At 47.6% G+C, this 15,276-nt stretch overlaps 1 protein-coding gene across 1 annotated transcript in view; it reads right to left on the bottom strand.

The window, feature by feature from the left end:
• Positions 1–13,836, bottom strand: part of XPA (XPA, DNA damage recognition and repair factor) — a 71,340-nt gene extending 57,504 nt beyond the window's left edge. The window contains exon 1 of the mRNA XM_039234767.1: positions 13,705–13,836. Coding sequence (XP_039090698.1) covers positions 13,705–13,720 — 16 coding nt within the window. The 5' untranslated portion in view covers positions 13,721–13,836. The remainder of the gene's footprint in view (positions 1–13,704) is intronic.
• Between the last annotated feature and the right edge of the window lie 1,440 nt (positions 13,837–15,276).

Here is a 15,276-nt window from a genome sequence, read left to right as displayed (position 1 = left end):
TATGGTTCTCATCTAGGACTCTCTTGTCTTGGGGTGTTAGAAATAAAACTCAGGTGAAGAAGTTTTATTTCTTAATAAAGAACGCTTAAGATATTTTATTGTTTTAAGTAACCAAGAAGGGAAAGAATGGGCTGGCCTTAGGGTGATCAGGAACTCAAACACCAAGATACTTTCCTCTCAGCTTTTCATCTCTGTTGGCTTCATTCCTTCCACAGGCTTCTTGATGGATGAGGACATGGCTTCCCACAGCTCTAGCTTCACTTCTCCATCACCCATCAAGAGAGAATGCTTTCTCATCGGCAAAATAAAGAAATGGAAAAGAAAGGAAAGGAGAGGGGAGGGGAGAGGAGGGAGGGAAGGAGGGAAGGAAGGAAGGAAGGAAGGAAGGAAGGAAGGAAGGAAGGAAGGAAGAAAGAAGAAAAGAAAGGAAAAGAAAAAAGAAAAAGAAAAGAAAGTCCCAAGAAAGGACTTGGGTCACATGGTCACCCTTGGGCCAATCACAGTAGCCAGGAGGATGGAGTCATCTGATTGGCTCAGCCTGGGTCATGTGCCTCGGGCGCTGGGGGTGTGTTTCCAGAAGAAAGAGAGGAGCCGGATGTTGTACAACTTTCTCCCCCAGAGAGTCCTGCGTGTGGGTGGAGTAGGGGAACAGTTTTCTGTGCTAGGTGCTGCGGATGGCATGAAGCCACTGCTCACAAGTGCTACATCCTCTTGTGGCTTTTGGTGCCGGGTTTATCCTAAAATGTTGTCTTGGTAGAAACAGCTCCACTTAATACAGCTTAATGCTGCCCAAATCCACCATCTTCAGACGCTGTTTGCAGAGCTTACGGGGCGCTCACAGCAGGCAAAGCCCAGGCACCATGACAGTCTCACTGGAGGGCCCATCGTGGATCTTTCCCAGCCCCTGCCTGCTGTCTCCACACTCAGCTGGAGCCTGGCCCCCTGGACGCCTCCTGGACGCAGCCCTCAAGGAGATTGGGGGGGGGGGGGTGCTGTACTTAAAGCAAAAAACGACAGTGCTGGAAGGGACCTCAGGAACCACCTGGCCCATTTCATAGGTGGGAGACTGAAGCCAAGAGAGAGCCAGGGACCCGCCTACCCAAGAACACAGAGCTCCTTGGGGACTAGTGTCTTTTTCAAGAAGCACCCTCAACCTGTAGGTAAGGTAGGTCCTGAATAAATATTAAATGAATGAATTAATGAACTGAGATTTTAATCCAGACCTCTTGTTTCCCAGGCCCATATAACTTTGCTCCCTCTTCAACCTAAAAATCTTAATTTCTAGATCTTAAGTCCTTGCCCATTGTAAGGGGAGGGGGGGTCTGTGGCCAGGATGAGCAGGAGAGCTATATAGGTGCTGGGAGGACCAAACTGCTGACAATCCTAGCTGAAGTGAATGAGAAGTGGTATGTGGTATTGGGGCAGGCAGCTGGGGAGGACAGACTGAAGAGGGATGAGTATATACTCATTATCTTTTTATAATTTGGGATTTGATTTTGTGTGTGATAGGCACAGCAGCGATTCCATTCCATCTGCTGGAGGAGAAAACAGAAGCCCCAAGAGGTCAAATGACTTACTCAACCTTCCTCCCCGTCCCTCCCCCCCCTCCCAGTCCCCAGCAATTTGCAGTGGAGCTCAGACCCCTCCTGAAGTGTAGGTGATTCAGCTTCTGGCTCACCACCCCCTGTGGCAGACGCCTGGGGCCTTATCCACATGCCCTCAGCACCTGCCACTCTGCCTGGGAGCCCTCCCTGTTGGTCATCCCCAGCACAGGCCAGACATGCTGGGAATTCACTCCCTGGAAGCAATCCTTAACCAATGGTTGACGCCCAAGTTGGGGACACGTACTCCACCTGCCTCACCCCCCACCCCCAGGTGGCTTAACACCAATGCTGAACATATGTACCACACTGGTTCCCAGCATGACCAAGATCCAATTGCCCAACAGGGGTCATTTGCATGATAATATGCCATTCACTGTGTCCTCTCCTGCCCTGCTTTATTTCCATGCTCCCTGGCAGCATTTCCTGGGATGCTCTCCCAAGTAAACTACTTGGACTTGAACCTTTGTCTTAGAGTCTGCTTCTAGCCTAACCCAAACTAAGACAACCACCTTCTTTTAAAAAGAGAGTGGACTTGCTGACTAAATAATGACAAACACAGCCTATAAAAAGCAAATCCAAGCCAGCCTAGAATGCCACAATGCCTTCTTACTCCGTGACTGCCCCTTTCCTGCCATGCACCCTCACCAGTCCTACAAGTTCCTCCACCACCCACTAAGGAGGTCATTGCCTCTGAGGGTGTCACAGTTCATGCTACTGAGAACCAGCACCATGCAAGGCTGACTCCATCCCTGAGCCCTGGGTGATAGTTTCCCATGGCTCTGAAAAGATACCAGCAGTGAGTCGGCACCTGCCCTGATTCCTCAGGCAGGTGCTGGAATGTCCCTGTGCCACCTATGAGCCCTGCCTCATGTCACCCCATGAGGGGTGACCCCACAGGATGATCTGAGGAACAGAATCATGGAGTCATGGATACTGAGCAGGAGAGACCCACAGGGACTGGGTGCCTTGTCTAACCCTCCCATTGTAAGTGGGAAGAGATGACACCTGGGGAGATGAGGTCATGTCCAAGGTCACAATGTGTGTCAAGAATGGGGGTCTTGCCCAGGGTCACACAATGCATCAGGATTAGAATGCAGCATAAACCCAGGCTTTTTTCTTTTGTTTCTAGTTTGATGTTTTGGGCTTATTACAAAAAATTATAGAAAGAGGAGAGGGGAACAGGGAAGAAGACCAAGAACATGGGATTTAAGGCGAGGCAGACCTTGACTTGAAACCCAGTTTTGCTGACTGTTGACTGAGTGCTTTAAACAACTAGCTAAGTACCATGTGCCTCAGTTTCTATGATTGTAAAGTTGAGGTTCTATTAGCCATCCAACAGGGCTGTCAGAGATAACTGAGGCAGAAGGCGCTTGTTAGTATGAGATACTCAATAAACATTGGTTGACTCTGAATCTAAAAAGAGATTCTGCCTATCTTTAGGCCCCTGTGTGGGATAAACTCCAGGGAGGTTAAACAGAAATGCTCTCACCATCTCTGTAATCATTTCTGGAGAGTTTACAGCAGAGTCTAGTGCAGAATTTGCACACTGTACGCTTCAGAGTGCTACCTCTATGTGAGAAAAGATGCCATGGAAACAACTAAGTTTGGAAAGAGTGCCAAGTTTATATACTGCAGGATTTCTCATGGCCTTTGCTTCTTAATGTGCTTTGTACATGTGCTGCGTTTCCTGGTGTATCTGACCATGCAATTAATTTTGTCAGGGGCGCTAAATGTCCCCCAGCAGTTGGGGGTGCTCCAGAAAACCATCTGGGAAACAGTTGCTGGGGAAAAGGTCACCTGACTGAAGTTAGGAGCCTTTGGTTCTCATTTTATGTCTGCCACTTACTCACTGTGTCACCTTAGACATATCCCTGACCCATAGTGGCCTCGGTTTCCTCATCTGTAAAATGAGAGGCAGGGAATGGAATTCCTACGGGTGCTTCCAGTTCTGATGTGCTGGGATCTCAAAGCTCCTCTCCTCCACCAGTAGTTCCCTATTTTTAACCCTAGCACACCCAATTCTGGCCAAAGAGAGTGCTGGGAGAAGGGCAGAGGGTCCCCAGAGAGGACCCAAGCAGGGTCATTGCTGGCCTCGGTGTCTTGCCCCAGAAACATAGGTGGAACTGGTCAGAGCAGGGCCCCGCCAGCCTCCAGCCTGGAGACATGAGAGTTGCTCTCCTTCCCCCCTCCTCCTCTGCCCCCCTGCCGGGACAGTCAGCTGCTGGGGGATTAGGAGCAGGCCCAGCACCCATTCAAGCCATTCAGCAAGACAGGAAGCCAAGCTAGCTCCTGCCCGCCTGCCTTTGCTGGGCAGGTCTGCAGGATTATGCACATTGTGTTTCTCGGACTTGCACAAAGGGAGGCCCAGCCCACTGGGAAAGGCTGTGTCCAGGCGGGAATTCACCACCTGGAAGCCAGGGTAGGCTGCTGGGCTGCAGAGCTAGTCTGCCCATTGGCCTGCGGAGCCAGAGGCTGCACCCTCACAGGTGCCTGGTGTTGCCCTTGACCTGCATAGTGGGTGGCTTGGGGCTCCCAGGGGCGTGATGGGTGCAGTCCCTTACAGTGTCTCCCAAGATGAGGTCCCCGCATCCACACACAAAGTTTTAGCCTGAATGCAAGAGTCTTTTCTCAGGACAATGCAGACCCTGGCACAAAATGCAGGTAGGTTGCAGGCGGGTGAGGACAAGTCCATCTCTCTGAGCCAGAGGCTTCTGAAGGCTTCTGAGGAACTGAAGTGTTCACTTTCTCTACCTCCTTACAGCCTCCATCTAATCCTTAGCCTGGACAAGCTGTACCTGACTTTGAAGGTGACTTGAAGACAGAGATGTTCTTGTCAGTTCCCAAGGGCTGAGGCCAGATCTGACTGCACAGCCAGGCTCTGCCACAGGTCAGCAGGCTCAGTCCCAGCTGGCCACTTGGAGAGATAGGCATTCACCGTCTGGGATCCTACGGAAAAGATATGTGCTCCAGGTGGTGCAGGGTGCCCTGAACTCCACTCGTTCCTAATTTCAGCCTTATCTGTGTACACCCGTACCATTACTGACAATCTGACAATGTGTTGTGGGTTGTTTTTTTTTTTTTTTTTTTTATCAACTTACTTTTCAAATTGAAACGACTTCTTTGGCCCTTTGCTAGGCAATGGTATCTGTGAAATCATGGGTCTTGTGTGCTTGCTAGAAAAAAATGGCTTGGCCCTAGACTACCACAGTCAGCTTTCAGCATCGTCAGTGGTAATTGAAGTAGAGAGAATGGGGTTGGATGATAGTTGCCAAGCCTCCTTCAGCCCTTGGGAACTGGGTTTCTATGATACTAAAAATCCTCAATGCCACTGATTCCAAAATTCCCTGCAGCCACCTGAGCCAGACCCTCAACAGTCATCACAGACCCCTCCTTCTTCCTCCTCCCTCTGATGCAGGCAGTGGTGGTTCTGCCTCCTGAATACTTCGCCCATCTGCCCCGCCCCTTCCCATCCATCCCCCTGGCCACTGCCTTAGTTCAGGCTTTCATTCACTCTCCCCAGATCCCTGTAGGAGCCACTCGCCCATCTTCCTGGTACCTTCTAACCACCTCCAATCCACTCTCCACCCTGCAACCTGTGCATTCTTTTCACCATGTGTATCAAAAGTGCCTAGAACACAGTAAACATTCCATTAATAACAGCTATAAATAGTTTTAAGGATGCAAATCTAGTGAAGTCTCTTAATTGGTTAAAAGCTCCCATGGCTTCCCCATAGACCTTAGGATACCAGAAATTCCTTAACCTGGTATAGAAGGCTCTTTTTTGAGCTAGCCCCTCCCTACTCTTTAGCTGTATTTTTCATCATTTCTAAACTCTCCCTGGGCTCCAGTGAGACCACAGTAGGAGGCATCCACATGTGCCACTCTGTTTCATGCCTCTGTGCCTTTGCTGATTCTGCCTCTTCTCCCAAGAATGTCCACCTCCCAGACCACCACTTCTTCTTCATCTGGATCTTAGTAAATGGCATCATCCTCTCTGTATCTGTCAGGTTGTGCTGCATAACACACCACCCCAAAACATAGTAGCTTAAAACAAAACAAAACAAAACAAAACACCGCTGATTATTTGTCACAGGTCTGTAGATTGGGCAGATGGTTTTTCTGGTCTGGGCTGGTCTCGCTCACATGTGCGGGGCCTCAGCTGGGATATGTGGGACAGCTGGGATGGCTAGAATCTCTCTTGACATGATCTTATCCTCCAGGAGGCTAGCTTGGACTCATTTACACGGTGGACTCAGGTTCCCAGCAGCAAGAGAGAGGGCAAGCCCCATTGTGCAAGTGCTTCTGAAATCTCAGTTTGCATCACATTTGCAAACGTCCACTGGCCAAAGCAAGTCATCTGACCAAGCCTGGCTTCGAAAGCAGACAAAGAAGGCAACTGCCAGATGGACACAGAAGGCAAGGGGCTGGGATCTTAAAGAGGGAACAGAAGACACAGACCTCTCTAGGAACAAATTAACAAAAGTTTGCACTCATCATGAACTTTGAGTAATGGCCTAAGACATGCCTAAAGATGTTCTTCAAACATTAATAAGCGCCCTGAGACTAGAAAGTGTCACCCTCCTGCAAGTGGTACAGGAGTCCAGAGGCAGATGTGTGGACATGGGACAAGACAGGCCCAGAACAGACCTGAATGGGGCCTTTCCTTATTGGGTCGTTTGATCTTTGGAGATTAGGACACATTCTCAAATACTAGGGCTACTGTACTCCCAGGTTTGCAGGGTTTACTTGCTTGCCCCTCAACATGGTGATGCCATGTAAGGGAACTGAAGGTTGCTCAGGCTGTATCCCTTACATACCCACAAAGCGGAGTTTCTGTGTGTAAGCTTGTGTCAAGATGATCCCTTGCCACTTGTGCTTATTTCTCATGCACACGGAGTTTTATCTCAGCTACCCTCCATCCCAGAATCACTCCAGCTCAGTTTTCCAACTTCATCAGGACTCACTATAGCTGAAATTGAGTTTACATTTTTGCAGTACTCCAGTATACCTTGGCTAGAGACTGCTGCATTACATTAGTCACATAGCTAAGCCAGTGGGACCCTCCAACAAGAAGCTGGATGTCTGTCACAGCCCAGCAGTTTATAGTAAATTGTATATACACTTGCACATATTAATACATATATATTAAAATATACGTGATTCTTATTTAATAATATGATTCTTTTTTTAGTGGTCCCATTTATCTTAAAAAATTTTTAATTGAGTTATTCTATGAATATAGTCTACTAGTATATCTTGATCTTGGTATATACATATCTATTCCTTTGTGTCTGACTTCTTTTGTTCAGCATAATGTCTTTGAGGTTCATCCATGTTGTTGCATATATCAGTAGTTTGTTCTTTTTATTGCTGAGAAGTATTCTATTCTATGAATATATTACAGTTTCTTTACAGACACTGGGCCGTTTCTAGGATAGGGATATTACAGATAATGCTGCTGTGAATATATACTCCTGTACTTTTCTTCTGGTGGAATACACTTGTGTGCAGCATGTACCCAGGAGTGGGATGGCTGAATCCTAGGACAGGTGTCTGTTTAGCTGCAGTGTGTCATTTTAAAGAGCTTTTTCTTCATCAAGTCCCTCCAGGCACTGTTATATGCAGGCTCCCCAGACCAGGTTGGATTCTGCCTGAACGTCAGCCTGTATCATAGTGCTCCAGACAGACCCAACCCGAGCAGCCCCCTTTATGGAATGCTGTCTTAATAGAGTTTTTCTACCTCGTCTATGCTATACAAACATTGGCACTGTCACATACTTTATTGCAAACATTGTTTTATATTTCACCAGACTAAATGCTCCTTGAAGGCAGGTATTTCCACATCTCTATAATCCCCCTTGCTTGGCAGGCAACAGATAATTAATGTTTAAAGATAAACAGTACTAATTAGTTATCTGCTGTTATGCAAGAAATGATGCTCAGGTTTGGTGGCTAACATTGGTTAGTTCACAGCTTCTGTGGGTCAGAGATCTAAGAGCAGCTGAGCCAGGTGGTCCCGCTCAGAGTCTGTCATAAGATTGCAGTCAAGATACTGGCCAGAGCTGCAGGCCTCCGGAGGCTTGACTGGGGCCGGAGGATCCTCTTCCTAATTCACTCACTGCTGACGGTTGGCTAGAGACCTGCAAGCTGGCTTCCCCAGAGCGAGGGATTAGAGAGACCAAGTAGCAAGCTGTAGCATCTTTTATGACCTAGTCTTTGAAGTCACACACGGTCACTTCTGCTTTATTGTGTTCATTAGAAATGAAGTGCTACATCCAGTCAGTGCCCAAGAGGAGGAGAACTGAGCTCTACTCCTTGAAGGGAGGAATATTAAAGAATTTGTAGACATATCCTAAAACCACCATCTCTAATAATAGCTAACATTTATTGAGTGCTTACTATGTGCCAGGTGCTATACTATGTATTTTTCACAGAGTACTTTGTTTAGCTTGTTACAACTTTGTTACTTGTTACAACACCACAAGGGAGATACTATTTTCAGTTTTTCAGGCAGGAAACTAAGGAGCTGAGATATTAAGGAATTTGCCCAATGTCCCACAGTAAATGACTGAGCTAGAATGGGAGCCCAGGGGTCAGACTCCCAGAGATTCTGCTCCCAACCATTAAGTAATGCCATGAACAAGAGACAGTGGATGATTCTATGCATTTAGGGGTCTCAGATGGAGTGATGGGCTGAATGGTGGACCCAAAGATATGACCACGTCCTAATTTCTGGAACCTGTGGACATTACCTTATTTGACAAAAGATGTGATTAAGCTAAGGATCTTGAGAGGACTTGAGAGGAAGTGTTTAACTTGGATTGTCCATGTAAGCCTTACATACAATCACATGCACCCTCATAAAAGAGAGCCAGAGGGAGTTTTACACAGAGCAGGAGAAAACAGAGAGGAAAAGATGATGTGAAGACAAAGGCAGAGATTGGAGTGATGCAGCCAAAGCCAAGGAATTCTGGCAGCAACTAGAAATTGGAAGAGGCCAGGCACACATCCTGTCCTATGGAGTCGAGAGGAACTGCAGCCAAGCAGATACCTTGATTTGGGACTTCTGGCCTCCAGAACTATAAGACAATAAACTGCTATAGTTTTAAGCCACCAAGTTTGTGGTTCTTTGTTATAGCAGCCAGAGGAAACTAATACAGCTATAAAATGTGTCCTATCTCCCTGTTTAGTGTTGCTCTTGATGGCTGAATGGAGTGTTTGGGGCTTATTAGCATGGTTCTTGCCTTTGGATCAGCTTGGCATCAACTCACCCTTAAAGCAGTAGAAGAATTAAAATCAAGTTAAAAGGAGAGGAAGAAAATTGTATAAGAACCACCTATCTTATTATTGAACTTAAGTTTTACTCTGAGCTTCCTGGTAGCTGAGGCTAAAAGAGAATCAATATATAATTTTCATTTTCTGATAAAAATGAACCACATCTGTTCTTCAAGAAACACACATCTCTCCCTCATATTATATTCTAAGAGCAACTGAACATGCGTTTATTCATACACTGAACAAACCAAGAGGTAAAATATCAGGAGTGACTTTGAGAAGATCAAGGGACTGTCCTCATGTGGAAGTTCTTATGTAATCCCTGGATAAGAACTCTAGCCTGACAGAGAAACAAAGTTCAACATCACACAGCCTGGCACCCAGGAATGACAGCTCATATGGATGCAGGGTTCCAAAGTTCACCAAGTACTTGTACAGCCATTATCCTACATGTGCTCAAACAGCTCCTGAGAGCCAGGAAGGGAAGACAGTGTAATCTTCATCTCCAGGTGCAGACACCAAGGCCAAGAGAGTAAAGAGATTAGATTGCCCCAAGCTGATGAGAGAAAGGGCGAGGTTTCAGTGAGGCTGCAAGAACGGGTTACCAGGTTCTACTTAGTCCAGATGCCTCCTATTGCTCTACAAGGATTTCATGCCCATCTGTCTTAACTCTCCAAGCACTGAGCCACTTAACTCTCCCCACTGAGCCATTGTGGGAAGGGTATTACTCTCACACTTCTTGGGAAGCCCCCAATACCTATCCAGAGCTAGTTGGTGAGAGTCCACAACTCATGCCCATACCCTGCCTGGTCCTTTAGCTCATGTCGCAAGCTCACTGAGAAGAGTCTCTTAAAGGAGTGGGGTTGGAGGGAGGACTAGCTGTGGGCTCAGACCTAGCATTAGGAAGAGAGACCAAAGGAGCACCTGGGTGGCTTAGTCGGTTAAGCGTCCGACTTTCGCTTAGGTCATGATCTCGCAGTTTGTGGGTTCGAGCCCTGCATCGGGCTCTGTGCTGACTGCCAGTTCAGAGCCTGGAGCTTGTTTCAGAGTCTGTGACTACCTCTCTCTCTGACCCTCCCCTGCTCATGCTCTCTCTCTCTCTCCCCTAGAAATAAATTTTTAAAAAAAAAAACATTAAAAAAAAAAAAAAGGAAGAGAGACCGAAGAGTGAGGGTGATGCCTGCCCAGCTGGGTTGTGGCCAGGGCGCTGTCCGCCCTGCAGTGCTGACTGGTGGCAGATTTCTGGGGGAAATGCGACCCCCAGGGAGACAGGTTTGGTCTTCCCATCTCCCACCTTCATGACCAGAGGCTGATAGTATTGGAGTCATTTCATCACCTGAGGGACCAGGAGGAAAAGAAGAGGGACTGGCCACTTCCCCAGCTCCCCTCCCTCACTTTCTCCCCACTCCATACCTTCCGGTGCCTCTTTCTCCCCATTCACCTTCTTTTACTCCACTCCCATCTCCTCGCCATTCCTCTGAAGTCACTTTCTTTCCACTCCCCCCTATGCCTGTCTGCTCTCTCTGTTTCTTCCACCCTTCCTCTGTCCTCTTCACTCACCAGGTGTGCAACTCTTGTAAGTTTTTTAATATCTCTGAGTGAAAGCCCTGACCTCACAGGGTGGTTGTAAAGCTCTGTGGCCAGTGTAGAGAAAATGCCCAATCCAAGTGCATTATCCTCACCCATTTATTTCCCTTTCTCCCAGGGTGGGTGGAGACACCACATTAGCTCTCTTGCCTCCCTCATCAGAGCCCAGCATGCTGACTGCCTTGGGGCATGATCATCCTCCTCCACCTGAGGGGACAGACCCTGGTCCAGAGAGACTGGTCACATCCAGCAGGGCAGGGGGTGAGACATGATGTTTGATGAAGATCTCTAGGGAGGAAGGGACTCATGATTTACCACACACCCACTGTGTGCTAGGCTTGGGGGTAAGAATTTTATGTGCATTATCACATAAATGTAGGGCTCTTTGTGAGAACCCTACAAAGCAGGTACTATTATTAGTACACTTGTTAACAGATGAGTAGATGAGATGAGTAGAGAGATACAGAGAGGTGAAGTGACTGTCCCTGGGTCACACAGCTATTAAGTAAAGATAGGTCACTCTGACTCTAAATGCCATGCTCTTTATCTTAACTTTTTACTATGGGAAAATGTAAACATAGAAGAGTAGACAGAATAGCATAATGAATCCCCATGAACCTACTACCTAGCTCTAGCAATCAACCCTTGGCTAATCTTGTTTCACCCCTACGCACACCCACATCAACCTTTCCTTATTTTGAGGCTATTTCAGACATTATGTAGTTTTATCCATAAATATTTCAATAATTGCCTTTAAGAGATAAAGTTAATTTTAAAAACATAGCCAAAACACCCTTACAATGCTATAAAATGGTACAATAATTTAAGATTATCAAATAACAGGGGAGCCTTCACATTTCCATTCATGTCCTGCTTCTCTGCTCTCTCCTATTGCCTCTTTTTTTTAAGAATTTTTTTTAATGTTTATTTATTTTTGAGAGAGAGAGAGACAGAGTGCAAACAGGGGAGGTGCAGTCAATCTGGGCAAGGAGGGCACAAGGCTCTTCCCTTCCCTCTCGCGCCCAGAGAGATGAGCTTCTAGCTGCGAGGAAAGTTCAGATCCATGACCTTGGACCCCAGAGCTGATGTTCTGGGGACAGAGAATCTGAAGCAGGCTTCAGGCTCTGAACTGTCAGCACAGAGCCTGACTTGGGGCCCAAACTCAAGAACTGTGAAATCATGACCCAAACCGAAGTCGGAAGCTCAACCGACTGAGCCACCCAGGTGCCCCAACCCTACTGCCTCTTTTAATAGATAATGATACCTCTTCTGCTGTAAAGCCCTTCACACACATTATCCTATTTAATGCTCACATCTGCCTTCTGAGGACTCACTCTGGAAATGAGGAAAGTGAGGCTCAAAGAGGTGAATGGACTTGTCCATAGTCACTCAAGCAGGTTAGGGTCAGAGCCTGCCCCCCATGTCTCCTAGCCCTTGCTTCTCTCTACCCCACAGCCCCTAAGATGGGAAATTCAACTGTCATGCTCAGAAGCTCAGGGGGGCCTATGGAGCTGACTGAGAGACACGTCCATCCCCCAATGGCAGCAGGCTAGATAAAGTGTGGTCCCAGCTGGGGAGGGACAGCCCAGTTCCTTTCTCTAGGTAATAACAGGACTAATTCCATGGCTCAGGCTTTTTTGCATGCAATAGCTCCCCAAATCCTGGGCAGCGGCTAGAGCTTACCACTTAGCCTCCTGAGCGGCATGCTTTAAGCCCCCTGCACTATGGGAGATTGGATGCTGAAGCCCAAAGGGCAGGCACAATAGCCAGATCACTCAGCCAACCTTACCCTAATTCTACTTTTTGCCTAAGTGCAGGTGGAGGGCAAAGGTCTCTCTGTTTTTCTCCTGGGAACCTCCTTGCCTAGCCAGCCCTGCACATGCAAAGAATGCCAAGGATTCCATTCTAAATCCCCTGGCTTTCATGGCTAATTCTCCCATTAGACTGTAGGCTACAGAGCAAACCCCTTGGCCTGGCATTCAAGGCCCACACTCTGCCCAAGGCGACTGATGTAACCTATCAGAGATCCAGGGGACCATGGTGCAATTTCAGGGAGGACACAGAAAGCATTATACTAGCTAATTCCGAAAATTCTCCAGTTAGAGCTTTGCCTCTTTACCTTTAAACTATGTTCTTCTTCTTCTCCTTTTTAATGTTTTATTTATTTCTGAGAGAGAGAGAAAGTGTGAGCAGGGGAGGGTCCGAGAGAGAGGGAGACACAGAATCTGAAGCAGGCTCCAGGCTCCGAGCTAGCTGTCAGCACAGAGCTTGATGTGGGACTTGAACCCACAAACTGTGAGATCATGACCTGAGCCAGAGTCAGATGCTCAACCAACTGAGCCACCCAGGCGCCCCTAGACTATGTTCTTTGTTTAAATGCAACCAGGCATTGTTCCTGCCAGCAGTGTGCCATCTCGTTCCACAGCTCAAATTTAATGTCCTAATAATACCACTTGCTATTTGCTTCCCCGTGTAGATCATGGCATTTCACTTCTCCACACTTTTGCTAATACTGCTTCCTCTGCCTGGAAACTCACTGCTTCTTTCTTCATTCACTAATTACCAGGGGTGCCTGAACTCAGCTCAGTCATCACCCCCTCTGGGAACCTTCCTGAATGCCTCCCTCCTCTCATGATCTTCCCACCCCCTACATTGGATGAAGGGCCCTTTCATGGGTTTAACTGGAACCCATGCTATCCTAGCCAGCACACTGTGCACCCCTCAAGAGCAGAGATCAGTGCTGTCAGCTCAGTCTTCTCTGGGCCTGAACACAGCCTAGTACATAGTAGGATCTCAGTGTAAGGTGCTTGTTGAAATACGTCATATCACTGAGCCCTCGCCACAGCTCTGGGGGTTAGGCTGCTCAGAAATGGCAATTCCTTCCATTTCATGGAAGTGGAGGTTGAGACTTGGAGAGGCAAGGTGCCGTGTCCTGGGAACCCAGTGCTCCCACCTGTGTCTCCTGCCTCCCAGTCCAGCTGCTCAGGCTGCTGCCCTCCCAGATGTGGCCTGGATGCCCAAGGCAGAGGAGGTGAGACCACACAAAACAGGAGGCAGTGCCTCTGGGCACTGCAGAGCAAGCGTCTGTGCCCAAGCACCTCCAGCACAGCCCCCTGTCACCCAGGGCAAAGCCTCAATTCTTCATCCCAGCCTCAGGGCCCCCCATGACCTTCCCCAAGCCTCATCGCTTACAGTTACCTCTCAGATGCCCCTGCTGCCACCATGCCTGCGTACTCACCCTTCTTTGGGCTCATCTGAGGTTTCAGGACCCTGTGCTCAGTGCCCAAACTCTGTCCTCATCATGTCCTGAGACCCTGTGACCAGCACAACTGGAAGAAGAGGTGGCGTAGATGTTCACGGAGTCTTCCAATGCCAGGGTGACATGGCAGCCTAGTGGTCAACACAAACAAAGCAATCAGCATTTCCCACACTGGGATCGTGGAATACCAGCATCCTAAACAGATGCTTCTAACTATTTCCCCCACAAAAGAGCCACATGGACAATATAATAGTGACTTTCCATGTGTTGAGTGCTTATATTTCAGGCACAGTGTAGGGCATTTTACATGCAATGCTGCATTTCATCCCCACAACAATGCTAACAGGCTGGCTCCAGTTTTGCTCTGAACTACAAATAAGAAACTTAGTCAGAGATGCTAGTGAATTTTCCGACGGTCACACAGCAAGAAAGTAGCAGAACCAGGATTCAAACCCTAGCTGGTGCTGTCAGCCACTTTGTGAGCCTACCTTTGTCTACTGCATTATCCCTTGAGGAAATTCAAGGTGTAATTCACATGTTACACATCCTGAGGATTCTTATTTAAATTTAACTAAATATTTGAGGCTGGAACATCCCCCCCCCCCACCACCTTTTGTTTAATACTGAATCCTAGTCACATCTCACAGAATGCAATGTTTCCCTAAGTAGTTTGTGAAATGCTGTGCTAGAAAATATCAGCTGGTATTGTCCTAACAACCTGAGAGCTTGGGGTGGAGCTGTTGAAGAAACCCTGGAGACCTCTGAATAGAGCCTCTGTACTGCACACATGAGGTTCTGAGGCCCAGATGGTGGCAAGTGCTCTCTGCACAGCCAGTGAGGGGAAGGGGCAGGTTTCTGACTCCCTCCTCAGGGCCAAGAGAGGCCTTGACTCAAGGCTGGCTGGTGGGGCTGGCCGTCTGGAAACCTCTCAGCAAGTGGAATTCACACACCCTCCTGTAGAGGCCGCACAGGCTTCAAAAGATGGAAATTGCTGGAAGTGGCACCATATTACTGAAAAAACGTCCCTCAGATCTGAGGTCCACAAAGCAGAATGGTTCCACAGATCATATCAAATTTAACACCTCCAACACAAAGGCACAAAGGCCCAGAGAGGAAACTGGCCTTGTCCAAAGCCACACAGCAAGTTCAAAGTGCAACTGGAAATAGAATTCAGTCCTCCTGCTTCCTGCTTCAAGACTCTGGCCTTTCCTGTAACTGCTATTACATGTACCTGTCTCCTCAGCCTGCCCAGAGGCCCCTCAAGAGCAAAGATAAGTGTCCAGTTCATGCCTGATTTCCTGACTACTGACATTTAGGGCTCAAGAAATAATTGACTAAGAGAACAAATAAATAAAACATTTTATTTTTACCAAAAACTCTATTTTTCAGCTTGCTCATCTACATGGCTGAGATGAACTTTTGGCTGCTTCTGAAAATGACTATATCCTCAAAGGAGAAACATTTGCTATCAAAGAATAACAGCAACACTTATGCTTAACATAAGTGTACATACACACACACACACACACACACACACACACCCCAAAGACT

This window comes from Hyaena hyaena, unplaced genomic scaffold (genome assembly GCF_003009895.1).
Source record: "Hyaena hyaena isolate Hyena2069 unplaced genomic scaffold, ASM300989v1 scaffold_93, whole genome shotgun sequence".
NCBI classification, from domain to species: Eukaryota; Metazoa; Chordata; class Mammalia; order Carnivora; family Hyaenidae; genus Hyaena; species Hyaena hyaena.
This window is presented reverse-complemented; position numbering and strand designations above follow the sequence as displayed.